This window comes from Colobus angolensis, unplaced genomic scaffold (assembly GCF_000951035.1).
Source record: "Colobus angolensis palliatus isolate OR3802 unplaced genomic scaffold, Cang.pa_1.0 Scaffold81, whole genome shotgun sequence".
Lineage (NCBI taxonomy): Eukaryota > Metazoa > Chordata > Mammalia > Primates > Cercopithecidae > Colobus > Colobus angolensis.
Genome location: NW_012121932.1, coordinates 2,869,277 through 2,896,983, shown reverse-complemented (window position 1 = coordinate 2,896,983; position 27,707 = coordinate 2,869,277). Strand labels below are relative to the sequence as shown.

General features: G+C 37.3%; 2 protein-coding genes across 2 annotated transcripts in view; one reads left to right on the top strand and one right to left on the bottom strand.

Moving 5' to 3' along the window:
- The window catches only part of USH2A (Usher syndrome 2A (autosomal recessive, mild)), an 802,205-nt gene extending 795,623 nt beyond the window's left edge, over positions 1 to 6,582 (top strand). Inside the window, exons 70-71 of the mRNA XM_011929421.1 lie at positions 3,898 to 4,119; positions 6,493 to 6,582. Coding sequence (XP_011784811.1) covers positions 3,898 to 4,119; positions 6,493 to 6,582 — 312 coding nt within the window. The remainder of the gene's footprint in view (positions 1 to 3,897; positions 4,120 to 6,492) is intronic.
- A 4,671-nt stretch (positions 6,583 to 11,253) lies between these two features.
- The window catches only part of KCTD3 (potassium channel tetramerization domain containing 3), a 56,293-nt gene continuing 39,839 nt past the window's right edge, over positions 11,254 to 27,707 (bottom strand). The window contains exons 14-18 of the mRNA XM_011929420.1: positions 24,180 to 24,335; positions 20,445 to 20,541; positions 13,987 to 14,171; positions 13,764 to 13,896; positions 11,254 to 12,998 (exon numbers count right to left, since the gene is read on the bottom strand). Coding sequence (XP_011784810.1) covers positions 12,437 to 12,998; positions 13,764 to 13,896; positions 13,987 to 14,171; positions 20,445 to 20,541; positions 24,180 to 24,335 — 1,133 coding nt within the window. The 3' untranslated portion in view covers positions 11,254 to 12,436. The remainder of the gene's footprint in view (positions 12,999 to 13,763; positions 13,897 to 13,986; positions 14,172 to 20,444; positions 20,542 to 24,179; positions 24,336 to 27,707) is intronic.

The following is a 27,707-nucleotide window of genomic DNA, read 5'->3' as shown; positions in this document are numbered from 1 at the left end:
TCACATAACACTAAATTAGATATGTTTGTCTGACTCCTGAAATAGAATGTAAGCTCCCAAGATCAAAGATCTTGTGGGCCTCTTCCTGTTGCATGTGCCCCAGCACCCGGAACAGTGCCTGGCATATCATAGGCACTCCACGAATGTTTGTTGAATGAATGAATGTCAAGCGACCATTTCGAACCATGGGCCGTTTGCTCCTGTTCAGTGAATAGTCATTACGAGATTCTCACTGAAGAGCAGATATTTCAAAATTTTTCCTTGTTAAAGAATAACTTTCTTTAAGGAGCCCATGTTCTTCGAAGGTGCACTGCTGCTGGAGGAAGGCAGTGGAAGAGAGAAGAAGGCAGGAGAGATCTGTTTAGCCTGAGAGATGCGCTAAATCGAACCTGGGGTCTGTGGAGTGCACAGCGTAGTGAAAGGAAAGTTCCCAAGCACTGCTGGGCACATCTACTGTATAATGTGAGGTGTGGTTACAGGAAAGCATACCCACATACCAGCAGTGTCCAGAACTCATTTCAGTGATACGTTATCCTGTCCTTCGACCCAGTCCCTACAGGCAGGCACCTCTGTGTCAGAATCCTCCATGAGGAGGAACACTGTCTTCCTTACTTGGTTAACTTAGAAGACACTCCCACTCATTCTTGTGGGGATGTTATGTTACTCTGGATATAACCCCATAGCTCAGGGTTTTAATGAGTCTTGTTAAGCTTCGTTTTGTCAAAGTGAGACCATGAACTGTCTGCATCAGCATCACATAGGAGGAGCAGGACCTGAAGTTCTGAGGGAGAAACTCAATAAGCTGCCATTTTAACTGGAACCGCAAGAAGTCTGGGCTGGGCGCGGTGGCTCACGCCTGTAATCCCAGCACTTTGGGAGGCCGAGGTGGGCAGATCACGAGGTCAGGAGATCGAGACCATCCTGGCTAACACAGATGAAACCCCGTCTCTACTAAAAATACAAAAAATTAGCCAGGCATGGTGGCGGATGCCTGTCGTCCCAGCTACTCAGGAGGCTGAGGCAGGAGAATGTCGTGAACCCAGGAGGTGGAGCTTGCAGTGAGCCGAGATCGTACCACTCTACTCCAGCCTGGGTGACAGAATGAGACTCCGTCTCAAAAAAAAAAAAAAAAAAAAATAGAGGTCTGATGCATAGCAAAATTTGAGAACAGCTGAAAATGAAATAATAATATAATACAAATCCTGTATGCAGTGTGCACTGTTTGATAACGAGTAGAAACAGGTTGGGGGAGGGGGCTGGTTAGACCTTGCAGTCCTGACACCACACAGGCTAAGCCACCTCTGTGGACAGACATAGGCTTCAGCTGGGAAAAGCAGACAAAAGAATGTAAACACCTTGTTCCTGCACACCCTTTACCATCAGGGAAATATACAGTGGCACCCAACTGATTCTTTCACTGAATGGCCAAAACTGAGTCAGGTGTGAGGATGGGAAAGCATGGAGGGACTGGGTGACTGCCAGGGCTCTGGTCTCAGGGAACTGGCTCATCCTGAGCAGGGAGGTCGTTCATTGCAGGCAGGTCTCAGCAGAAGCGAAATCTGGGGTACGCCAGGGCACCGGGTGGAATTCCCCTGAGCCTGTTGAATCATAATTTAATCCTATTCAATTGACAGAGTGTACTTGCAAGTCTTCTTCTGTGGCTTTTTAAAAATATTTTGAAACCAAACTGCTCTCACAAAGTTGGAGACCATGAGAGACATTGTCAAAAATTAGCCAAACTAAAAAGAGTACAATTTGCATTAGTAGAGCAAAATGAAGTCCTCATTGGTGACTGTGGGCTCCTCATCTACTCAGATGGGAAAGAATCCACTCAAGGGGAAGAATCTGAATAGGAACAAGCCAGATTTACCTGCTCAGTTTTCCAGATTGACTGTCTTTTCACTTGAGTAGGTCAATGAGCTATGCCCCTGCAGCACACACACATACACACACACACAAACACACAAACACTTCTCCCCCTCATTTGACAAGCTCTGGTTTCAGTGCTGGCATGACCCTCTTCCAAGCACCCCATGTCTTGTGAACAGGTAAGATATCCTTTGAACATCAGTCCCAAACTGGCAAAAGGATTTTAGGCTATACTCTGAATGGAGAGAAATAGGCAGAGGTGCCAGAGAATGCGAGTGTCTTTTGTATTTCATCAACATTTTTCAAGACCACACAGTATACAATACAGCTAAGTTTAAGCTCAAGTTTTGCTTGTTATTTAATTACTGGTTTGAAGATCCTTTCGTTCTCTGCAATACTAAACAAATAATGGCAGTGGTACTTACCTTAGAAACTAATCAATTAATTTCCACTCACCAAGGGTTTTTATTATTATTATTATTTCTTTGTTTTTTGAGACAGACTCTTTTTCTGTCATCCAGACTGGAATGCAGTGGCGCGATCTCTGCTTACTGCAACCTCCGCCTACTGGATTCAAGCGATTCTCCTGCCTCAGCCTCCTGAGTAGGTGGGACTACAGGCGCCCACCACCATGCCCGGCTAATTTTTGTATTTTTAGTAGAAATGGGGTTTCACCATGTTGGCCAGGTTGGTCTAGAAATCCTGACCTCAAATGATCCACCCGCCTCGGCCTCCCAAAGCGCTGGGATTACAGGCATGAGACACCGCTCCCGGCTTCACTATGAGGTTTTAGTTGCAAAACCCCAGTTTCTCTCTCTCTCCCTCTCTCTCTCTCTCTCTCTTTCTCTCTCTCTCTCTCTCTCTATATATATATGTATATATACACACACACACATACACACATATACATATATGCATGTATATATCATAGGATTATATATATATACACACACACGTACATCAGAGCAGTATTACATATGGGTATGACAATGCTGTTGTTGGAGAAATGCAAAGAATGTGTTTAAAACTTTTCCAAACATGGACTGATGTTGCCATTTGTTCTCAGTTTGACTCTGTGGCTGATATATCTGATGTGTCAAGCAATGTCACCCTAAAAAGTTACACCATGCACTTTGAGGTACCTCTGTGTGCTGCATGAATGCATGATCTTTTGCATGGTGTGTTGACTGCACAGTGAAAAAAGCAGGAACAGATCATCAATGACTTCCATATATCCGTTCCTTGGAAAGCTGAACAACATGAGTGAAAACTCTGTTTAAAAAAAAAAAAAAGAAAGAAAAAGCAGAAACATTTCATTGATCAGACCAGCTAAATCAGAGCCCTCAGATATTCAGAGCAACTAGATTTTATCTTACGGCACATTCTAGGTCTCAATTATGGAGTGACTTTGTCTTTCTGATGTTAATGTTAATATCAGACCTGATTTAATTTGGAGACTGGAATCCTAAAACAAAGGGAGGAATATGGAATGAGAAATGAGGGAGGGAGGGAGGAGTCAATTTCCCTACACAAATCCAGGACTTTTAAAGTGAAAGACAAACGGAGTTCACATAGTGGACCAACATAATATTGCTATCTTTGGCTGCTTTGGGGGAGGGGTGTTCTCAAGAGGGAGGCTCTGTGCTGACATGTATGAAGAAGATACCTTGTTCACCCACCATCTGTCTGCCTTGCCCCACCACTTTGCATGCAGAAAGCCCTTGCCCCACAGGGAACAACAGCCAGAGCACCAGTGCGTGAACTCTCTAGGTGCCAAAAACACTGGCCACCTAACTTGAGTATTAGCTCATCATCTCATCATTCTTACCAAGAAACCCGGGGTCACAGTGTTCCGGGTGCTCATAGCTGCTAAATTCTGTGGGTGACAGGTGTTCCCTTCATTGACAAAGTGACAATTGTCAGGAGACAGTCGTTCCCTTCACTGACAATGTGTGAGCCACAATCCGCTGTCATATTTCAAGCCCATGTTCATGATATGTGAATCACTCACAGCAACTTCCTTCTCAGGGATTAGCCGATACCAAAATTCCCCGGTCTGGGACACCCGTGAGTATCCGCAGTAACCGGAGCGCGTGTGTCCTGCGCATCCCGAGCCAAAGTCAAACCGGCCTAACCTACTCCCAGGGTTCTCTCCACCGCAGTGTCAGCCAGCTCATGGACGTTCAAGACAAGAAAGTCTTGATGGACGACTCGCTGTGGGAAGCCATCATGGGCCACAACAGTGGACTGGTGAGTTGGTTTCCTCATACAGGGCCTTTGCTAAATATCCCAGAAAAATACTGGTATGGAACTGCCTGCACTTCGCCGAATGCAGCCCCATGGCACTCGCCTCTGAGCACTTACCCAGTGAGGTTTTAACAACTGGTTTACTAGCATTACTACGTTTGGTAAGCAGGGTAGAAACTTTGTCTTGTTCTTCTGGTATACAATAGATGCTTAAAAATAAATGCATATTGGTCGGGCATGGTGGCTCACAGTTGTAATCCCAGCACTTGGGTAGGCCGAGGTAGGCAGATCACCTGAGGACAGGAATTTGAGACCTGCCTGGCCAACATGGTGAAACCCCATCTCTATTGAAAATACAAAAATTCACCGGGCATGGTGGTGCGTGCCTGTAATCCCAGCTACTTGGGAGGCTGAGATAGGAGAATTGCTTGAACCCGGGAAGTGGAGGTTGCAGTGAGCCAAGATTGCACCATTGCACTCCAGCCTGGGCAACAGAGTGAGACTCTGTCTCAAATAATAATAATAATAATGATGATGTATAAATAAGCAGCAAGCAAGTTATACTTCATAAACTTGGAGCAGAAGGTGACTGGAAACATTGGAATGGGCTTAAAACAAGGCATAAAGTACAAGCACTTGTTTTACTAAAACAAAAAATGTTAGTATGTCCACCTTTTACTCTTGGTGTATGGGTGGACGCAAAAAGAATATTTTGTATCAACAGGTGAACAAGATTGCTTTCCAAACACTTAGGAAATGATGACAAATGAGGCTGTTACTATTTATAAGCTTCATCTTTCCTAATTTCAGTCCAGTGGGTACAAATAATTGGCTCTTTGAAAGGTAACCTCTTCGTAATATAATATTTATTATCAGCCTCTGGGTGGTTGCAATAACAAAAATCTTAGAATTTTTGCCAACCATCAAATTTCGTTGTGCTGTCTTCTTAGATGCCTGCTGCAGTACCATTCCACTGGGCCAGTGAGAAAATAAACAGATAACCAGCTAGGAAGTTAGCTCCTCTGTTTACTCCTCTGGGGTAAAATTACCCACCTCCATTTCTTTCAATCATCTGCTTCTGTTTTTTGGATTTACACTCGTCTTTCTCCTCCGAGTCCTCACTTTTCCTGCACTGAAAAGTTGATGACTTCCATGAAGCCTTTCTTGACTAATAGCAAATAACAAAGGGAGTTCCCTGGATCCAGGTTCCCTAACACTACAAAAAAATGTACAGTCTTTCTTGCCTGTTCAGAATAATTATGTAATATATACATATCTATAATCTGCATGATAAAATTACAGGCTGTTTGATGTTGTTGTAATCTCAATTACATTATTTCATTTCAGATCTAAAGTTTTTAAAAGGCAGGGATAATTATATTTGGTTGAAACAAGGAATTGCTAATTGATCTTTTTTTACATGCAAAACAGCAATTGCTATACATTCAACATAATACATTGAAAGTTCAGATGAATTATTTCACCTAATCTTCACAAACTGTAAGAAGTAGGTTCTATTGTCATTCTCGTTTTTTTACAAAAAGAATTGAGGTTTAGAGAGGTGAGTGATTTAATGAGAGATTACACAGCTAGCAATTATTTTCATGGGTTTGGGTTCTTAAAAACATCATCTGACTACAGAACTCCTATTTGTAACTATTATACTGTATTGTCATTTTTGCTTGCTTTTCACAGTACTAATAATGGGCAATGTGCAACGGGACTCAGTACAAGCTTTTGAAGGTGCCAATACTTGGCAAGTTATCTCTTTATTATAACATTGTAACCAACATTACTAATCCTATTTGATAAATACAAAATACAGCACAAGAGTGGGAAGAAATGGAACACAAAGAGCTTGCATTCTGGCTCTTCCATTTACTATTTGAACTAAATCTTTATATATGTGTGTATATATATGTGTATATATATGAATCACCTGAGGTCAGGAGTTCAAGAACAGACTGGCCAACATGGTGAAATCCCGTTTCTACTAAAAATACAAAAACTAGCTGTGTGTGTGTGTGTGTGTGTATGTGTGTGTGTGTGTGTGTGTGTGTATATATACATATCCCACTCTACAGATGAGTAGACTGAGGTTTCTGAGGCTTAGAAAGGTTAAAATATGACACAATATAACCCTCAAACCAGATACACATTTTGAATTAGTTTAAAGTTCATATGTGCATGTGATGTGATCCTTTCAATGAGAAATTTAAGGCAAGGACTGTTGTAGACCTCACCATAGTGTTGAGAATAAAATGTTAAGCCTTTAATACTTATTACTTTTTACATATAATTGATATATCTATAAACTGATAGCAAATACTATTGATGGCAACTATTGTAGCCAATGACGATTGGTTTATTTTTCAGTATGTGGATGAAGAGGACCTGATGAACGCCATCAAGGGTTTCAGCTCAGTGACTAAGGAACACACCACATTCACGGACACCCACCTGTAAAGGATGGAAGCCCGGAAGACGTAACCCTGGAATGCAACCTCTGTACCCCTCTCCTCCTGGGTTATCACTGACATGTCATAAATGCTGAAAAGCCATTGTTTATTATCCTATAATTATTTAAAGAAATGACAACTGTTTTCGAAAGCGTTCCTTCTTAATAGAGGTCTAAGAAATGATATTTTTCTGGTTGTCTGAAATGAGAAGTAATATTCATATAAAAATACTTGCTTTGCTCTTATTTTGTGGAAGATAAAGTATGTAATTGTCACTTGGTTCTGTTTGGCAGTGATGCTACTGGTTAACTGAATAATCAGTGCCAATTTCAAGATGGCCTACAGTTGTTAGAAGTAGTAAGTTAGTTACTGGCTCAAAAACTAAATGATTCTATTGAAAGGATGTCACTGCTGTTCATTTCTATCTGCCATTTCTGTCAGGGTTGACATAATCCTGCAAGAACAGTTATTCTAATGATCACAGCTGCTAAATGAAATCCCAAACTTTGCACCAGGTCAATAAACTTTGCTGAAGGTTCTATTTATTTACAATACATAGGGTTACTCACCAAACATTTTGACAAGGCAACAGATAACTTACACATAAATGTCTCTGTTCTTGCATTTATGAATTTTCCAAAAATCTAAGGAGTAAAATGCTTATTTATACATTTTGAAGAGAAAACAAAGTGTTTCAATAGGAACACCTCTACTTGAACCAATGTTTTTATTTCACATATTTTATAGTTTTGAAACTCTAGTTTCTCTTAAAATTGTGAATTCACTGAATATCAGAGAATACTGACATCTTCAACTTAACACATTGCAAATGTAAACTACTGTTCTATTTGCAATATTTAATTAGGCTGCATGAAATTTTAAAAGGAAAAATGTATCTGTTCCTTCTAGTATTAACATATATACATGTAAAGACAAGACTACACCTATGTGTATATATATCATGTATATATTACTCTGTACTATATCCCTTCTTTTTGGAGAACTACCCATTATTTTAACCATAGAATCATTAAGAACAGATGATATGCAACAGTACCAATTCTCATGGTTCAAAAATGTCTATCATTTGCTCTAGTTGGATTACAAAGTCATTGGTCCAAGTCCAATGGCAAGAAAAATTTTCTTGCAAATCATCCACATAAAATCAAAGATATTTGAATTTGTTCTTCATGGAAAACAGAATAAGACAACTTCTCGTCTTCCTTCATCCTTAAAGGTCTTATTGACCCCAGGAAAATATTATGACTCTGTCTAACACACAATACTCACAATACTTTGTGAATCTACACCCAGAGGCAGGCATAAATTTGTAAAGGGATAGTCTTACTTACTCTGCCTGAAAACAATGAATTACCCCAGGGCCCAACAGTAAAAGATTGTGGACTTTGGGGGTATTGAGATTTCATCCAGCTCTGTGAGAGAGCAGCTCCTCAGACTGACCAACTCCTAGACAGTTTGCCAACCGTAAGTGTCAAAAGCACAGGCCAGTATTAAGCAGAAGTTCTACCACCTTATTAGAACTGCTATAAGCAAAAACATCTGAAATAAATGTGCATATCTGACAGTGACTGTACATAATATGAAATATATAGTTCTCGCCAAGTTTTTATACTTTCTGAAATGAAAACATAGGATTGATTAGTTTACTGATTTTTATTCCCATATGCCGATTCTGGGACAATTAAGTTAAGGCTGGCACAAATAAGCATTAACCAAAGTTGTGTCCAGCTCCTGTGAGCTACTTAAGGTATATAGGGAAGGAGTGGTCACAAACTTGCATCCTAATCCTTGGTGGCCTCTTCTAAGAATAGTTTGCTAGTCACAAAGCATAGTCTACAAATACGCTTTGCTAGATTCAGAAGACTGAGCTTATCCTGATTTTTGAAAAATTAACCAGGTACCTTTATCGCTGTGTATTTTTAAAAGCACAGTATAAACTTTTGACAGAACACACAAAAAAATACACAACTGCAGGAGATTTTATCTTGGATCATTATCCATTTAATCATCGAATTAGACGTGAACTCAGCTGAATCATTTACATTTTGACTCCACAGCTTAGGGCAGACAGAAGCCTGTATGACTTCTGCCCAGTACACTATCCCTTGCTACATGCCTAAGTTTACTTGTATTTATACATTTCACAGAACCCTAAGATGTTGCTTTGCTATTTTAAGTGGTATTGCGTGCCAAGCATCTATTATACGAACTGCAGACTTGCCCCTAGAGATTCTGATTCGGTTTGTCTAGGGTGTGTGGCTGAGGCATTAGAACTTCTTAAAGCTTCCAGGTGTTCTCATGTTGAGACCCACTTGTCTGGACGGAGGGAGAGGGAAACAAAGAACAGAGGTGACTAAGATGGCTTACTTCCGGGTTCTTCATCACCAAATTTCCCGCGCCTGGGGAAGGCACAGGTCAACTGCGCAGGCGTAGCATGACGTCCGACCGAGGAAACCGAAACCTACCTGGCCTCGCCAACCACACGGCCCTCTACCGGCCCGCATCCCGCCTGCCGTTCTCCCACTCCCAGGCCCAAGGCACAAAAGCCGCTCCCGGCTGGCACGCAGCGGGAACTTCCTGGGCCCTCTTCACATGCGGACCCAGGAACCTCCCCGAGAACACCGGAGCGAACTTCCTCGGCCTGTCCTCGTATGCAGACCCAGGAACCTCGCCCCAGAACCACTTCCTCGGCCTCCACTGCCGGAGACCGGTGAACTTCGCCCTTTCTTCCTTCACATTGGCTAGCTAATAAAGTTTCTTTTTACCTTGCCTACTTGCCTTTTCTCTGGCGCCTGCTCTGGTGGTCGCATAAACAAATCACCGCTGATGTTTCATAACCTGGAAGAAATCATGTACAGGAATAATATACTACACACAGGGACTATGCGCCTTGGCTCACCACTTCTCCCTTATAAACAGTGAGCAGTTCTCGATGAACCTTTCAATTTAAATCTCCTGACTCACGTTTTATCAATTGTACATGCCACATTCTCAGCTTAAGAACTACCATGTTTTGTTATTCTTAATATTAACTGTTTGATAAGAGTAAACAGTTGTTTTTTAATAAACTCTAAGAAATGTGTTTATAGATAATCTATTGTAATTTTCACTAAATGGAACCCAAATATGAAGCTGTTATGGTATCATATACTGATGTAAAAATCATGCTGGCATCCATGAACAACCAGTAAATAAAACATCATCCAGGTGGAAGAATTCATTAATAAGGAACTTAATTATTTCCCAGTTATCACAAATGAATAGTTGATTTCCAATGCACATATATCATGTAAACTAAAGATGGTTTGCTTAATAAATATTTAAATGTGAACTAATTCTGGCTTAATATATTTATTAAAAAATACTCTTAACAGCTCTGAGTTACACATAAATGATAAAATTATACCTATTTAAGAAAGTAGGATGTTCTGGATAATTTCTCAACCAACAATGTACATTAGAATGAACTGTGTACTATTATGTATCAACCAGCAGAGATTCAAATTCAGCAGGACTGCAGTGGGAGTGAGGCCTGGGCAACTATATCTGTCTTAACAAGCCTGGATAAGAGCCAGGAACAGGACCACAGACTCTTGAAACAGGAAGACTTGGGTTCAAAAGTTGGCTCAGTAAGTAACAAGCTGTGTCACTAAGTTATTTCTCCCCCGTGGGTCTCAGTGATCTCATCTGTGAAATGAGGATAACATCACTTATCCTATTGGTATGAAAATAACTTCTTTCCATGAAAATTACGATTCTGTTTTCATTTTTCATCAATCACACAAAGTACACAGATTCATTTCAACTTTTTTTCTTCCCACCAACAGCAACCCTAATGAGGTAGGTATAATGAAAAAATTTAGGCATAATGGGGTCAGTCTGACAAATTGTCAGAGGAGACATAAACCACTGCTCTTAACATCAAGGTTCAATCTCTTATAAGCAAAAGAAACAAACAAGATTTGACTTGTACTATAATGCAATCTAGTATAGTCAGTTTCCTTTTTATGTGATTCTATCATGTAATAGTTACTACCTTCTTTTTTTTTTTTTTTTTTTTGAGACGGAGTCTCGCTCTGTCGCCCAGGCTGGAGTGCGGTGGCCGGATCTCAGCTCACTGCAAGCTCTGCCTTCCGGGTTCACGCCATTCTCCTGCCTCAGCCTCCCGAGTAGCTGGGACTACAGGCGTCCACCACCTCGCCCAGCAAGATTTTTGTATTTTTTAGTAGAGACGGGGTTTCACCGTGTTAGCCAGGATGGTCTTGATCTCCTGACCCTGTGATCCACCCGTTTCGGCCTCCCAAAGTGCTGGGATTACAGGCTTGAGCCACCGCGCCCGGCCTACTACCTTCTTTTTAATGGCCTTTTATTCCTGGTCACTAGTCTACTTCTTTCTTTCATTTTCTTACTTGCCCACCCAACTTCCATGTAACTGTGATAAAGAGGAGGAAGAGTGTAAGATAATTACAATCTTAGTAATTTTGAAATTATGCTTTGCCTGATACTTTCTTTCATTGATAATATAACTTATTTTCCACACATATTAACTTCTCCCTCCCCCCATTTTTTTTAATTATGGGAAGAAGCAAAAAAATGAACAAACATATACAGCACACTTTAAACAGAACTGTTCCTTAAATAACTGAAAACACATGCTCATAATCATTTTTATTTGATTTAATTGATAAATAAATACAAGAGAACTGTTGTGAAACCACTGGCAATATAGTAAACTTTAAAGATTTTATTTCAACTTCACTTACTTACATTTCTTGGAATGGGGATATATACATTATTCACCAATAAATGCTAATGCTTTAAATTTACAATTACCGTATTTGTAGAAACCTGAAGATCATTCCAATTAAATGAAAAAAAATTGTACAAAAAAGTTCTTTTGCTCTTACAATTCAAAATACATTCAAATTCACATTCTTACAGCAGCCAAAACCTTAAACCCAAAATTCAGAACTGCAGTTCCACAAGTAAATAAAGTAGTGTTTTAATTTGATTATCATGATTGTTAACACTGAAAAAAAAAATATGGTGGTTCCTAAAACAAGACAGGTTAGCAACTGGTATGGCTTTCCCTTCTGGGCACTCAAAGCCTTGCCCTTGATTATTATTTTTATTTCATCTTTTCAAACACAGACAATTGCTCCAACTTGAAAGTTTCAATGGAATTTTGGCATTGAATATTGCTAATGTTTGCTAAGATTTAAGAACTCCCAATGATGAGAATCAGAAAATGACGCAAGACTAAATTAAAATCATCCTAAAAGACTTACTACATAGTGGTATCTGGTATTCAATATCAATAGTGTTTTTGAATAACATGATATGTTTTTCACAAACATAGCACCTCATCAAATATCTGGTAAACACTCTGCAATCACAATAAGGGTTGGGAGACCAAGTTCCAAAGACAATTATGTGATTCACTTAAAGGTAACACTGCAAGACAAGTCTCAGGCATGATGAAGATTAGGAATGCAGTCTGCTGCTTCCCATGCTCTAAAGGGATGCTCACCTATATGGGCACCATCCTATTAAAATGTGGTACTATGTTTCCAAACCAATAAAAGTAGGTAAGTGTTAAAATGGACTCCTGCTTTATAAATGATCTGTTAAATGTACTTGTAAAATTAAAAAAATTTCCAAAATGTCAAAAGAGATATGATTATTGTCTCTCATTATCCCAAGTAATTCTGTTAAAAAGATATTAAATGAAGTCCAATTTTATCTTGTAAAGTTTTACTGTAAAAACTAATGTATTGAAATTCAGGAAAGTTTAACTTTCATCTAAATGTAACAAAACAACTATTCATTTTGGTGAGTTTTCACAAGCTGTACTCCTGACCTGAAGAATCACTTTTTTTATGCCGAGGAGATGGAGTAGTCTTTGTAGGAGATGGGGACGCAGTACCAGGGGAGTCAGTTCCTCCATCAGAAGTACTTGGTGATGAGACCAGATAGGGAACTTTCTTTCTTCCAAGGAATCCTCCCCCTTCAAATCCTCCTTTCTTCCTAAACTCTATTTTATTTTCATTTTCGTCTTCTGATGACCTTTTCTTGGATTCTGAAAAACCTTCAGCTATTTTATACACTTCCAATCCACTATCCAATTCTCTCAAACTTTTTATTTCTACTCCAGGAGACTTTCTCTCAGATATATTACATTCCCCTGTCGCCCCTTTCACTTCAGCTTGTATTGGACCCAAGTTACCATTTTCAGGGACAGCTCTTTCTACATTTCTGTTCAAATTAATAGTCTGGAAGTCCCTATAACTGTGAAAGCTCTCAGTCCTTCTTGCCCTTGCTAATAAAGGACTTTCTCTGTAAGGCCTCATGGAACCATAAGTAGCTGCTTCATGGACGGTATCATGGTGCTGAAGCTGAAGGCTGAAATACAGTTTTTAAAAATGACAGTTCAGATTTCACTCTTTGATTTTTCAGGAACATATTAATTAAACAACCAATAAAACATACTACATAAACATATAAAGTGTATTATATCCATATTTCTCTTTATAAAATATACTTATCAAGTACTCTTTATTACATAGACGGTATATAAAATTACTAATGCAAATGATACCATCATATATTCACAGACATGCTGAATTTTTGAACAGCTAAAAAAAAGATGGGAGGAAAAATCCTTGAAACTAATATGAAACCAACATAATTCAGTATTTAGCCCCTGGTTCTTCAGACTTTGGAATTTATCAATATGATAACTAAAAAGACATTACGGAACTTTATATTACAAGTACATAATGTTTAAATGTAAGACTAGACAACATAATAGAATCACAGATTAATACTGTCCCTGAGACAGGACAATAATTAAAGCTTCACATACTAACCAAGGTGACATGTGATTTTCCTAATTTCCTTTGAATAAATTCTTGATCACATAATAGGCTTCCAATTTGGCAGCAATTCACAAAATAAATTAAAAGGCAAAAAATATTTTTCCATGAAAAGAAACAGATATGCCTATCAAGAAATTTAGTAAAACTGTTAAAAAATTAACATAATGTCTGAACTTAAAATGTACCTTGAAAAGTATGGCTTTCTAGAACAACTATGTGATTACAGTATTTCAGTCAATTTCCCCAAAACAAATAAATTTTGTTTATAATACCCAACTCTTTAACCTACCTAGAATTTGATTCTCGTAAGTGGCTATGCTGAACTACAGAAGTTGCCGGACTGATGTTAGGAGTAGCACAGCGAGATGTGCTCAGATCACATTGATCCAGTAATTTGAGTAGCTCTTCTTCAGTTGGACCACCTACATCTTAGGAGAACAAATAGTCGTCATAATCGCTTATGTGAAAAGCTTAACCTTGTGACAAAAACATCTTTCTGCATGAGAACCTACCCTTATCTTCACTTTTGTTAACCATATCCATAGCAGTGGTCAGATCCCACATTTGAATGCTGCCATTTGTATGGCCTGTGAACAAGTAACGCCTCGGTCTCGAGCCCATCCTACTGGATCCTTCACATTCCCTCACTGTAAATGAAGATATTGTAGTACAGTCAACAGCCTGGATCTCACATATTCTGCAAAAGAAAAGCAGAAAGAGCCCTGATGGGAATGAGCAATTATTTAAAAAGAAGCTATGAAACTAAAAAGGCAGAAAGAAATAAAGCAAGCAAACATGGTATACTAGAAAAGACTTTTAAAAAATCGTTTAAAATTTATGTGTAAATTTTAAAAATCTGAAACCAGAAGAAATATACAGCTCTATGGAGATAGCCCATATTGTATCCATCATTAGGATAATACTCTTAACTTTAAAAAAAGATTTTTATGGCTATTTGATTTTCATAAAAGATAAAAAGAACCCGAGAGAGAACAATTACTATCCACATTAACAAATGAGGAAACCAAGGGATAACATCAGCAAATGATTTTTCCAAAGTCATGTAAGGGCTACCTAAATTGTACTTGGCTGAATTAGTTATCCCAGCCTACTTCAGAGTTGAGGGAGTTTATTAAAAAAGAAAAATCGGTATAGGCAAATGCAAGGTCAAAAACATAGACAAAGAAAAAATACCATCCACATGAATTTGAGAAACATACAGGAATAGAGTATGAAGCTTAGATGAGCTTCCTAGTAGGCCGGACAAAAAGGAGGGAAAAAGTTAATTCCTACATGCCCACATGTAGTGATAAAGACTATCCTAGTCTCATTTCTTGATCTCAAGGTTTGTGAATACAGGAATAAACAAATCCTGTACTCTCATGCAACAGTCAACTCTAAGGAAAGTGAAAGTTTACCTCCAAATGCCCTTTAGTTATGTGGGCTCTTGGCTGGATCTAGAAACCAAACTGACACCACACAGACTGACGAGAGAGAAGTATATAGGTTTTATTAGTTTTACATGTACATGAGAATCTTCACAAGAGAGTGAGGTCCAAAGAAGCGGCCAAAGCAAGATGCTTTTACACAATTAGACAAAGAATGATAAACTGGAGAACAAATGACAGGATAAAGAAAATCTGACTAGAGGCAGTACCTTTCTAACGGAGTCACTAGAATATATGTATATTATATATATACACACACACATAGTGGGACAATGCAAAGCTAGTGGAAGGTAAGCATATTCACTCAGGTCCACTGCAGCCCCCAGTTCCCACTCTCTTGTCCTGGTACAGGGAGGATAACACTCCCAGAAAATCTTTTGGCTTGCTGCATGTAAAAAAAGAGAGAGGTCAGCTATCTCCTTCTGAAATGACAATTTCTCCAATGTTTTCACCTCAAAATAATCAATATACCAATTTGGCATATTTTGGAGCAGAACGTCCTTCACTACTTCCCAACAAAAAGGGTTCTGTGACCAAATAGGTGGAGGGGTTCACCAAACACAAAGCAAGCAATCGATTCTCCAGCAGATACCAGCTAAGTGTCCTCTAACTCAATTTAATTCTGACACTGTCTGTCATATCAGCTAGTGTGACAGGTAGAAGACTCAGTCTCACAAAGCTGAGCTCCACTTCAGAGGCTGATCACAAGCCTCAGGTTATTTTGCCTGTGCTTCTAACTGACTGAGTGTAAATCAGGGTTCCCACAGCCTCCTCCTTAGGTTCAATTAATTTCCTAGAGTGGCTCACAGAATTCAGAGAAAAACTCACATTAACTGGTTAATTACAAAGGGTACAGATGAACAATAGATTCCCAGGGTAAGGTGTGTGGGAAAGAGCATGGAGCTTCCATGCCCTCCCTGAGCACACCACCCTCCAGAACCTCCAGGTTTTCAGCTATCTGGAAGCCCTCTGAAGTCATTATTATTATTATTTTAATGGAGGCTTCATTACATAAGCATGATTGATTAAATCATTGGCCATTGATGATCAACTTAGCCTTCAGCTCCTCTCCCCTTCTCAAAGGTTGCAGGGTGGGGCTGAAAGTGCCAATCTTCTACTCCCATCTTGGTCTTTCTGGTGACCTGCCATCAGTCAACTCACTGGCATACAAAAGGACACTTATCATTTGGAAGACTTCAAGAATTTTTGAAGGTATATACCAGGAAGCAGAGACAAAGACCAAATACATATTTCACAATATCACACAAAAGAAGTTTTTAATATTTTGCCAATATAAAGTTTGAAAGAATTATTTTCATGGGCATTATCAGATTTTAAAATTCCCCCTTTTTTTAGTTGCTAGGGTTTTTAAAAATCATAAATAGATGATGAATTGTCAGATTTTATTCCTGTATCTATCAAGATGATCATAATTTAGTGAATTACATTTATTTTTAAATAATATCTGTAAATTGATTTAAAATGTTCAACAACCCCCTCTTCAGATTCCTGTTAATGTTTCAAATAAAACAAATCAACATTTGTATGCATATGAAAACTTGGGTCTCAGAAAATACCCTCAGAAGCAAAGTTTCTCTCTGACCTGCAAGGCAAGCCATAGAGACAATCTTCTTTTTCCCCAAGGTGGGTCAGAGAAACCAGAACCCTCTTTCCCCAAAGCTAGCCATGAAGCACAAAAATATTACCCTAACAGTTCCCTATCTTTCTGTGAACAGCTGGTCATAAAGAAATTAAGGCCCTCACTACAGAGGGGTTCGGCCCCATCCCTGGGAGAAAGGAACGCCACACGGAGACAGTTCCTGCAGGATTTCTCTACTCAGTCTATTTGTGTTAACTTACACCTTTTTGTCCAGTCACAGTTCTACATGGCTGTCCTTGCTTTTTCTAACCTAAACATAAAAATGGACACTTTTCCCGCTGTCTTTGGGTCTTCATTCTGAAGGCTCTTGTGCCATATAAAAGTATAATAAAATCAATTTGTAATGTTTTCTCCTGCTAGCCTATCTTTTGTCATAGGGGTATCCACTGTGACCCTAATGCTTCTACAAAACAAACATAATTTTGCTCTTTTTTTCCCCTATGGAATAGATTTTTTAAAACTCCTTTATATTTAAAATTTTCTACAAGGTTTTTTTCCTGCTTCCTTTAAATAAAACCCTTTCATTTCACTTCTCACTATTAGGAGCCTGAACTGTCCTTAAACAAAATCTTTGGTTCACTATAGCTTTATAAAGGGCTGATTTTCTATTCAATTCTACAGAGTAATTTCTGCATGTTATTTTTGTAACCATAGCTTTTCCTTTGGAATCATAAACTTAAAAATTATAAAATTTGTTTTATCATGCAGAAATTGTAGTTGATTATAACACACTGTTACTGTTAGAAATAACTGAAAGGGGAATATTAGAAATAACAGAAGAGGGGATATTAGAATTAAATAAGTAAATATGATACACTACATTGTTAGAGAATGTTATGATACCAGTTTTAAAAACATTTGGCAATTTCTTCACTGAATATGCAGAGAACACTAAATCACAGTAATTTAGGGAATCTGCGATAATGAATTTTAATGTAAAAAATTCATCTCTCAAATAATTTATTCGTCAAAATATTAAGAGAGATGTTGAAAACACAACCATAAAATTTTAAAATCAACAGGATTAGTAACATTAAAATGAAAATCAAATGATTCTATACCTAGAAAACCCCATAGTCTCTGCCAAAGGCTCCTAGATCCAATAAACAACTTCAGCAAAGTTTTAAAAAACAAAATCAATGTACCAAAATCAGTAGCATTTCTATACAGCAATTACCATTAAAACTGAGAGCCAAATCAAGAATGCAATCCCATTAACAATAGCCACAAAAAGAATAAAATACCTAGACATACAGCAAACCAGAGAAGTGAAAGATCTTTACAACAAGAATTACAAAACACAGCTCAAAGAAAGCAGACAACACAAACAAATGGAAAAACATTCCATGACCACGGATAGAAAGAATTAATATTGTTAAAATGGCCATGCTACACAAAGTAATTACATCAATGCTGTTCTTATCAAACTACCAAGGATATTTTTCATAGAACTAGAAAAAACTATTTCTAGGCCAGGCACAGTGGCTCATGCCTGTAATCCCAGCACTTTGGGAGGCAGAGGTGGGTGGATCACGAGGTCAGGGGATCGAGACCATCCTGGCTAACACAGTGAAACCTCATCTCTATTAAAGATGCAAAAAATTAGTCGGCGTGGTGGCATGCGTCTGTAATCCCAGCTACTCAGGAGGCAGAGGCAGGAGAATGGCATGAACCAGGGAGGCGGAGCTTGCAGTAAACCGAGATTGTGCCACTGCACTCCAGCCTGGGCGACAGAGCGAGATTCCATCTCAAAAACAAAACAAAACAAAACAATTCAAAAGTTCATATGAAACCAAAAAAGAGCCCAAATAGCCAAAGCAATCCTAAGCAAATGAACAAATCCAGAGACGTCACGCTACCAAACTTTAAACTATCCTACAAGGCTACAGTAACTAAAATAGCATGGTACTGGTACAAAAACAAACACACAGACCAATGGAACAGGATGGAGAACCCAGAAAACAAAGCCACACACTTGCAACCACCTCATCTTCAACAAAGCTGATAATAAACAATAGGGAAAGGACTCCCTATTCAATAAATGGTGCTGGGATTACTGGCTAGCCATTTGCAGAAGATTCAAACTCAATCCCTTCCTCTCACTACATACAAAAATCAACAGAAGATGGATTAAAGACTTAAATGTAAAACCTAAAACTGTAAAAAACCTAGAAGGAAATCGAGGAAGTATTATTCTGGACATCAGCCCTGGCAAAGATTTCATGACAAAGACTCCAAAAGCAACTGCAACAAAAACAAAAATTGACAAGCGGGACCTTCCTTACCAAAGTAAAGAGCACTTGCGCCACAAAAGAAACTATCAACAGAGTAAACAGACAACCTACAGGATAGGAGAAAATATCTGCAAACTATGCATCTGACAAAGGTCTAATATCCAGCATCTATAAGGAACTTAAATCAGCAAGTAAAACACGACTCCATTAAAAAGTGGGAAAAGGACATGAGCAGACACATGTCTGGAGGTTGCAGTGAGCCGAGATCACGCCACAGCATTCTAGCCTGGCAACAGAGCAAGACTCTGTCTCATTCATAAATAAATGAATAAATAAATAAAATGAAAACAATAACCTTCCTAATGGACTCTTAATAGGAATTTTACTTTTTTCATTTGTCTGACATGCAAAAAACTTTTTCCCTGCAACTTTTAAGTTCTGGGCTACATGTGCAGGATGTGCAGGTCTGTTACATAGGTAAACATGTGCCATACTGGTTTGCTGCATAGATCAACCTGTCACCTAGGTATTAAGCCTGGCATCCATTAGCTATTCTTCCTGATGCGCTCGCTCTCTCCATCCTCCGTCACCCCAAACAGGCTCCCTGTTGTCTGTTGTTCCCTCCCATGTGTCCATGTATTCCCGTTGTCAAAAAATTTGTTTTTAAAGCAGAGAAATGTTGAAGTAAAATCTGAGGTTATAAATAATAATTTTAAAAGAAGTAAAATTTCAGTCAAAAGGAAGAGGAAATTAACATCTACTGTACATCTATTATGGTTAGGTACCATGTAAGATATTACATGTTTGAAATTTACTTTATCCTATGATATGCTGCCAAAGTCGTTGAACCTTATTTTATAAAGAAACTGGGCTAAGGGAAATAAAATAACTTGAGTTGCATTTACATAGCTAGTAACAGGAAGTGCCAGAATTAGTTCAGCAAAATCACTATGTTCTTTAAGTTTGAATAGAAAAGACTAAACAGAGGAATACTGCCAGTGCCATATAATGGAAGCATAAGGGCAGCATTCACATACAAATACCGAGGAGACCGCATAAAGACAGGAATCCTGCTCTCACGGAGACATAATTTCTCTCCATGTTAAAGTAGACAGAAACTAGTTTAAAATAGAAAATAAAACATGGGTGCTATGTTGTAAGCTGTGCCAAGATATTGTTAATAATCAATATTTGTCATTTTTATTTTAAAAGGGGATACTGAATGTCAGGAAATCTGTAATATGTTTTATTTGAGAAACATAAATAATGTATACAGATTTATATGGGATGGAAAATAAATTCAAGTTCTAGGTTTTTTAAACAAAGAAACTGCTTATAATAACAAAATTAATAAGTATTTATGTTTGGCCATGCAAAAAGTTCACTGTGCTTTTATTCTACCACTAGTCCCTCCTAACTGTCCACAGCATCAGTGAAACTCTTAAATCCCAGAAAGTAAGCATAACGTATACTGTCTTCATTTTGAGTTATGATTATGAGATAATAGACTCCTCTCCCAACAATTTGTTTCTACTAGCACTCTTTGATCAATATGTCAAATTATGCCATATGTTCTGTAAGACAAAAGGTGGCTTCTGAATACAAATATTTTTACAATAAAGTGTTACCTTTTTCCAGTAGATGAGAGTCTTACAAATAGTTTGTTGGTGATGGGAACAACTTTCTGGATAAACACCTGTTGATCGTCTCGCTCTCCAAAAGGTCCTTGATCAGAAAACAAAAATGTCAAAAAATTAAAATTTTAGTTCTTTCATTCTACAAAAGGAACATTACTCTTAATACAAGAAAAGAATTTCTCATACATACCAATATGTTATCACATTTCAGCTCACAATCAGACATGGAATAAATGTATACAAGTACTTCAATTTGCATTAAAAAATTTTTAAAGAAATACACAATTATTTCTAAGTTATATTTTACATATAACTAAGGCTGTAAAAGCTAAAGGAAAAAATGTCCTAAGGTGCTACGTTAACAGTACTAGCCGGAGACCTGTTAAGATATTTACTATCTTTGGGGATGTGCTTAGATTCTTATAACTTAAAAAAGGCATATACATTAAGTCATTTCATGTACTGATTTTACTTTTTTGAGAAGACAACACACAAAATCTTAAAATATAAAGTGAAACTTCATCAGATGGAATGTAATTAGTTGAAGCTTCTGTTAACCACATTTCTTCCTTTAGTATTTCTTCTTTTTAAGGATTCAAATTTAAAAAAAACACACACAATTTTATATAAGGTAACTGGTAAACCAAAAGAGAAAAACAAAGTACAGTATGAAGACTAAAGTACAGCATAAAATTTACTACTGGGTTGCACCCTGAAGCTTTTCAATCTAAAATGAAAGATTCAATTATCTTCACTTTATTGTATTTGGCAAGACAGATAAATAGCCTATTATATTTTAGAAAGATCCTGAACAATAACATAAAGAAAAAGGTTTTTGTTTAAAACTTAAACATAAAATTTTAATAATTCTCTTTTCCCATTATACAGAGTAGCTAAAACAGTATCAACTTACAATTCATAAAAAGTATTGTAAGAAGTTTTACAATAAAATTTTTAAAGACAATATATCCCAAGTTATGTTACACGAATCATACATGTACTTAATAAATGAACCAATGTCATCTTTATTATTAATTAGCAAACACTTATACTGTACTTAGCATGTGCCACCGTAAATGCTTTCCAAATATAAACTCATTTTAATCACCATAATAACCACTTAAGGGAGGTGCTATTATTTACTATCCCCATTTTACAGATGAGAAAAATAAGGCACCAAGAGATTAGTTAACGAAAGATCTCATAGGTCTTTATATGACGGAAGTGGAATTCAAACAAACCTAAGCTGTCTGGCTCTTCACTGTATTACGCAGTTGCTCAATTACTGGAACTTTCTGATCTCTAATTTTATTAAAATGAAATGACAGTCCTCATTCAATAACTCATTAACAAGGTTAAAATAGTGACCATGAATAAAATAACTCAGAATAAAATAACTAGGAATGAAAAGACTATAGAACTGTATCTTCTCTCCCCTTGAACCTCATATTGACATGAGACTGACCCATAATCTATTCTTCATAGCTTAATTCTTTGCCCTCTCTTTCCCCACCTCCCTTCCCAAATTGGCTCCTTTCCTTGGAATACAAAATATCCCCAGATCTTTCCTAACTTTAATGAGGGAGAAAGTTGGAGGCATAAAAAATATGACCTTCGATTGCTTCTCGACCTTTTGGCTAAGATTATGTGTAAAAACATGACCTTTGAACTTCCTTGCCTTCCAACTAGCTCCATTACTTCTTTCTTTCATGGACACCTCCAATATCTATTACTGCATTACCCACTACAATGTAGATTCCACCTTTACCACTCTACTGAATCTGGACTCTACGCTGTTCCACTGATCAATATGTCCAATTATCTCTGAGGATATATGTGTTTTAAATACCATTGTAAAGAGGAATGAAAACCCTCCCTGTCCCCTTTATCTTACTGGGTTTTATAATTAATTCACAGGGCTGTTTATAAATATCTTTGTATTCACAATACACATGCTCTCCTTCAACAATACATCTACTCCTGGGGCTTTCAGGTGCTTCTTATATGCAGAATACTCATAAACATAACTTCTAGTTAAGGTCTTTCTCCAGAGACCAGGTATATCTTCACACCACAGAATAGTATCCATATGTATTATCACTCAAAATACACAAGTCTGAATTCATCTTTGTTTTCAAAATAAGTTCTTCTTTCTATATCTCTGTATTTAGTAAGTAATACTCAGCTACTCCATTTCCCAAGCATCCTTAGGGTCACTTTAGACTCCTTCCTCTCTCATGCCTGCCACATCTAGTCAATGACCACCATGCACTTTGGTTAATAAATTCCTCCTTTCTGGTTTCCTTGTTTCACTCTCTTAAGTCTTCACTGTCAAGTTTTCTTGCATGCTCTTGAAAGATGAATTATACATATCACAAATCTAGTATCAATCTCAAAATTCTTCAAAAGGTCCCCATTACTTACAAGATAAAATCTAAATTTCTTAGTTTGATATATAGATGCCTTCCATGATCTGGCACTGGCCTATTCACTCAGTATGTCTTACTATTCTTACCCACATATCCTATAATCTAACAATTAATGACCTTCCTGACATTTTCCAAACTTGCCAAGTTCCCCTGGCTTCTACCCTTTTAACCTGCTGTTTTCTCTGCCAGGAATGTTCCAACTCTAGAATCTTACACACCCAACAAATGTCTATCCTTCATGTATCAGTTCAAACATTAAAACCTCTATGAAGTGCTGTCTGAATCTCAGCTTCCGTCAACATTAAGTGGGGTATCTACCTCCTAAATTGTCAAGAAGATTAAATGAGAGCATATATTACAACCTCTAACACAGATCCTGGCGCTGTCTCCTCTGGGTTCTTTTTGACCTATGTCTTTAAGCAGAGTTGCAAAATACAATTGTTTCATTTAATTCCTACTGCTCACTACATCGTAAGCTGATGTTCACTGCACTTTTTTAAATGTCTAGTATCTAGAACACAAGCACTCAATAAATATTTGTTTAATAAATAACAATATAAACTTCCAGTGCCTAGCATCATGCAGAGAACTGGGATTACATAACAACTGTTAAAACTGGTAACACTGCATATTTCTCTTTCTAAAAATCATAAGGCTGTGGTAGTAGAATTATCTTAAGTGGCTTATAAGGACAGTAAGATTCTTTCAAATGGGGCCGGGGGTGGAATGATCTCTATGAAGACTGTGTATGTGTATGCACACGTGTGGATGTGTGAGTGTCCATGTGCACATGTATGTATGGTGTATAGAGAGAAAACCTAAACTAAACTTATACACCTTTTGCTGAAATCAGAGAACATCAATGGAGACATGCTACGTTGTTTCGTAATGAATATTACGATGTCATCAAAATGACTCTCATTATATAGGAACATTTTCTAGCTTCAAATTTTATTTTCAGTAGATTAACAAAAAAAATTTCAAATATCAAATGTACACAGCTATTACAGTTTTAATAATAAAAGTAGCTAACATGTGAAGATGACATTCTTTAAATGAGGAAACATTAATACGAAAAATGTGCTCTCCTAACATTTTAATGAAAAATGCTGCAATAAAATAATTTCGTGAATTTATAGAATTTAATCAGAAAGATACACTAAAATTCTGTTTAGAATTTCAAAATTAAAATAAAAAATTTGTATTTAAAACTCGTTTTTATGGTTTTATTAGTTGATATGCTTCTTCTGAACAGCTAATATAGTACCTAAAAATGCCCTAAAATAACCTAACTCACCTATGTCATTTCCAGAGGAATAGCTACCATGACTTTCTGTCTCTTCCAGGGAGAGTATCTTGAATGACGCCAAAGGAGTAGAACCTGGTTGAGTAGAGATCATTCCTCTGAATCGTGTTACTGTCCACGTCCGGACATGATTATTATCTGCACAGACTAGCAGAGAAAGAGAACACAAAAGAATGCAAAATTACTTTTAAAAACTCATTTTAACTTTTTTCACTCTCATCTACATTAAACAGATCAGAGTATAAGTGGCAAATAATATATTTATCTTAAAACCATATGTAATTTGTATCTACTTAACTGAGAAAACTGAGTATGCTTTACCTTGCTGAAAAATATAAGGTATGTCAAGTAAACCTACAGATCCTCATAAAAATAGCTTGTAGGGTATAAATGTAGTAAAGGTTAAAAATAATGCGTGTGTAAGAAAAAAGATGCTGAATATTGTCCTGTTCTGTGGCTAAACTACACAGTAAACAGTTTCCTAGTTTATTTTTCCTAACTATAGAAACTGTTTCTGCTTATGCTACTCAAATATTAACCTAGATCAGGACTTACCGAAAAATTATTGGCACAAATGACATTTGTCAAACATCTTAAGCAATCAGCTATTTATTGCCCACTCATCGTTACATTATGGAAAATTAAGATTCTGTACTAAAGCTGAGCAATATTTTTATATAAAGAAAGTCTGCATTTAAAAAACATGCTCCAATTAGTTTTATTATGCTAACAGAATATTAACTGAGCATATACTGAAATGTCTCCTAATCTATCTCTACTTTTTTTGTCTGAGTAGATACTCTGAAAATATACACCATAAAATGTATTACTAACGCAAAAACTACTTTTTTGGCATGCTTTAATAAAAAATATACTAATTTTGCCATTCATGATTTTAGAAAATCTGTTATTATTAGCAATGAGCTATGAACTCATCCGTAAATATTAGGAAAAGTATCCAAAATTTCTTATATACACACATACATAATATTTACTACCAGGTAAAAATGTGTTACATATTTTACAGTTACACATATTTTAAACAAAACTTTAGAAAGAAATTTAATTTTGGCAAATAGATATAAGTAACAACTGTGTACTTTCTATTCTTATGTAACAAAATTCTCAATTACTAGACTGTCAGTTTTCTGGTGAAAAAGGAGACATTTTGTACTAGGCTATTTAATTTCATGGGAAATCATTTCCTGATTTCACTACTAAGCTTACTAGGATTCTGAAAAATAATTTAAATATTGTTAGTTGATTCAATTGGACAACTACGTCAATTTTGCTAATACCAGTCATTATCTAAAGTTTTTCAAGGGATCAAACTGCACTATAAGGAAAACAATGTCATTACATATGTGTTAATATCCACCAGGTGGCAGAATAACATAACTAAGTATACACAAAATACTCCAGATTTTTTCTTAAAAAGGATATTTCTCTTGATAAACTTACATAAGTGTCAAACCTACATGAAATATCTGATGTTAAAATACAAGTTTTACAAAGTAGTTCCTTGGTATCACATCCCACAATAACATTATAACCACAATAGCAATTATTACAGAGTATCTCTATACGTTACCATCGAAACATCACAGTAACCCTGCAAAACGGCCTCTCAGAGCATTGAGTTGCCTTATCTCATAACATTTATTCAGCATCTTTTATGTGTCAGAACTATGCTAAGTGCTGAGAACAGAACAAAGTTTCTGCTATTGGAAAACTTTTCTAGAAGACAGAGATAATAAACAAGCAAATAAATGATTAAGTGATAAAGCTATGAGGAAAACAAAGCAAGGTACTGTTAGAGAAAGTTATTGTTGGATAGAGGTTTGGCTAATTTAATTTAAAGCAGGTGGCCAAGGAGTCTTCATTGACAAGGGATTTGAAATGCCACCAGAATGACAAGAATGCAGCCAAACAAATATCTAGGGGCAAACCATTTCAAATAAAAAGAACAAACGCAAAAGTTCTCTAAGGCATTTTTAAAAAATAGAAAAGCCAAAGGTTAGAGTGTTATCAGCAATGAGAAAAGTGACATGGGAGTTGGGAAGAGATTTTAAAGGTAGGTAGAATCTAGAATAAGAAAAGCCATATAGGCCATGGTAGAAATTTAAATTTATTCTAAATACAATCAGAAGCCATCAGGAATCAGACTTGGTTTGCATTTCTAAAAGATACTTCTGGCTGCTGTGTGGAATATGTACCACAGAGAGGGAAAAGCTGAGAAGTTACCAGTCATCTAGGGGAAAAAGGATGATGATGTGAGATAGTAGACTGACAGCAATGAAAAGTGATTGGATTGGCCGGGCGCGGTGGCTCAAGTCTGCAATCCCAGCACTTTGGGAGGCCGAGACGGGCGGATCACGAGGTCAGGAGATCGAGACCATCCTGGCTAACACGGTGAAACCCCGTCTCTACTAAAAAATACAAAAAATCTAGCCGGGCGAGGTGGCGGGTGCCTGTAGTCCCACTCCGGAGGAGGCTGAGGCAGGAGAATGGTGTAAACCCGGGAGGCGGAGCTTGCAGTGAGCTGAGATCCGGCCACTGCACTCCAGCCCCGGCAACAGAGCGAGACTCCGTCTAAAAAAAAAAAAAAAAAGAAAAGTGATTGGATTTGTGACATAATGTGGCAGCAAAGCCAACAGGACTTACTGGTGAATTGTACTATGTGAGAGGTGAAAGAAAGGGAGAAATCAAGGATGATTCCTAGATTTTCAGCGTTAGTAGATAAGTAGATGGTGATACTGCATATACTAAGATGGCTTTTGAGACAGAAATCGTTAAGTTCCATTTTGTCCAACTTAATTTGAGATGCCTATTAAACATACAACCAGAGATCCAGACACTGGATGCACAGGTTTGGAACTCTTTGGATGGTCACAGGTGGAGGAAAGTTTGGGAGCCATTGACATATAGTTACCTACTATTCAAACAACCGGGAAAGTGCAGATAAAGAAGAATAGAGAGTACAGGAAAGAGCTCAAGGGCAATCCAACACTCACCAATTGGGCAAAAGAGGAGGCACCAGCAAGAGTTAGAAACTCCTCAGTGGGGGAGGGGAGTAATGTTTTATGAAAACCTAACAGAGACTGTTTTAGCAAGGCCTACTTATACCACAAACAATTACACATTCAATAAAAGCATAATCAGTCAGCTATGGACTGAATTTCAGCTCCACATGGTGTTTAAAGAGATTGAGAAACTTTCACTACATCTTTCACAAAAGATGCATTACCTTCTAGCCAGCCTTCATAAAAACAAATCTGATACATGAAAACCACGTTTGTAAAAGTTTTAAGTTGGGTAGGAACTGCTCTACAAAAGGAGTTAATGTAAGACTCCTCTAGAAAGCAAGCTCTACTGACATACCCAACTCACAATGCAACTTTCACAAAGCCTTTTAGAAATCATCTTCCATACACAATTAATTTCTTCAATAGAATTTTACTTTGTAATCAGAAAGTACTATTTGTTAAACTTGAAAATTAGTATTTAATTTTTTATGTA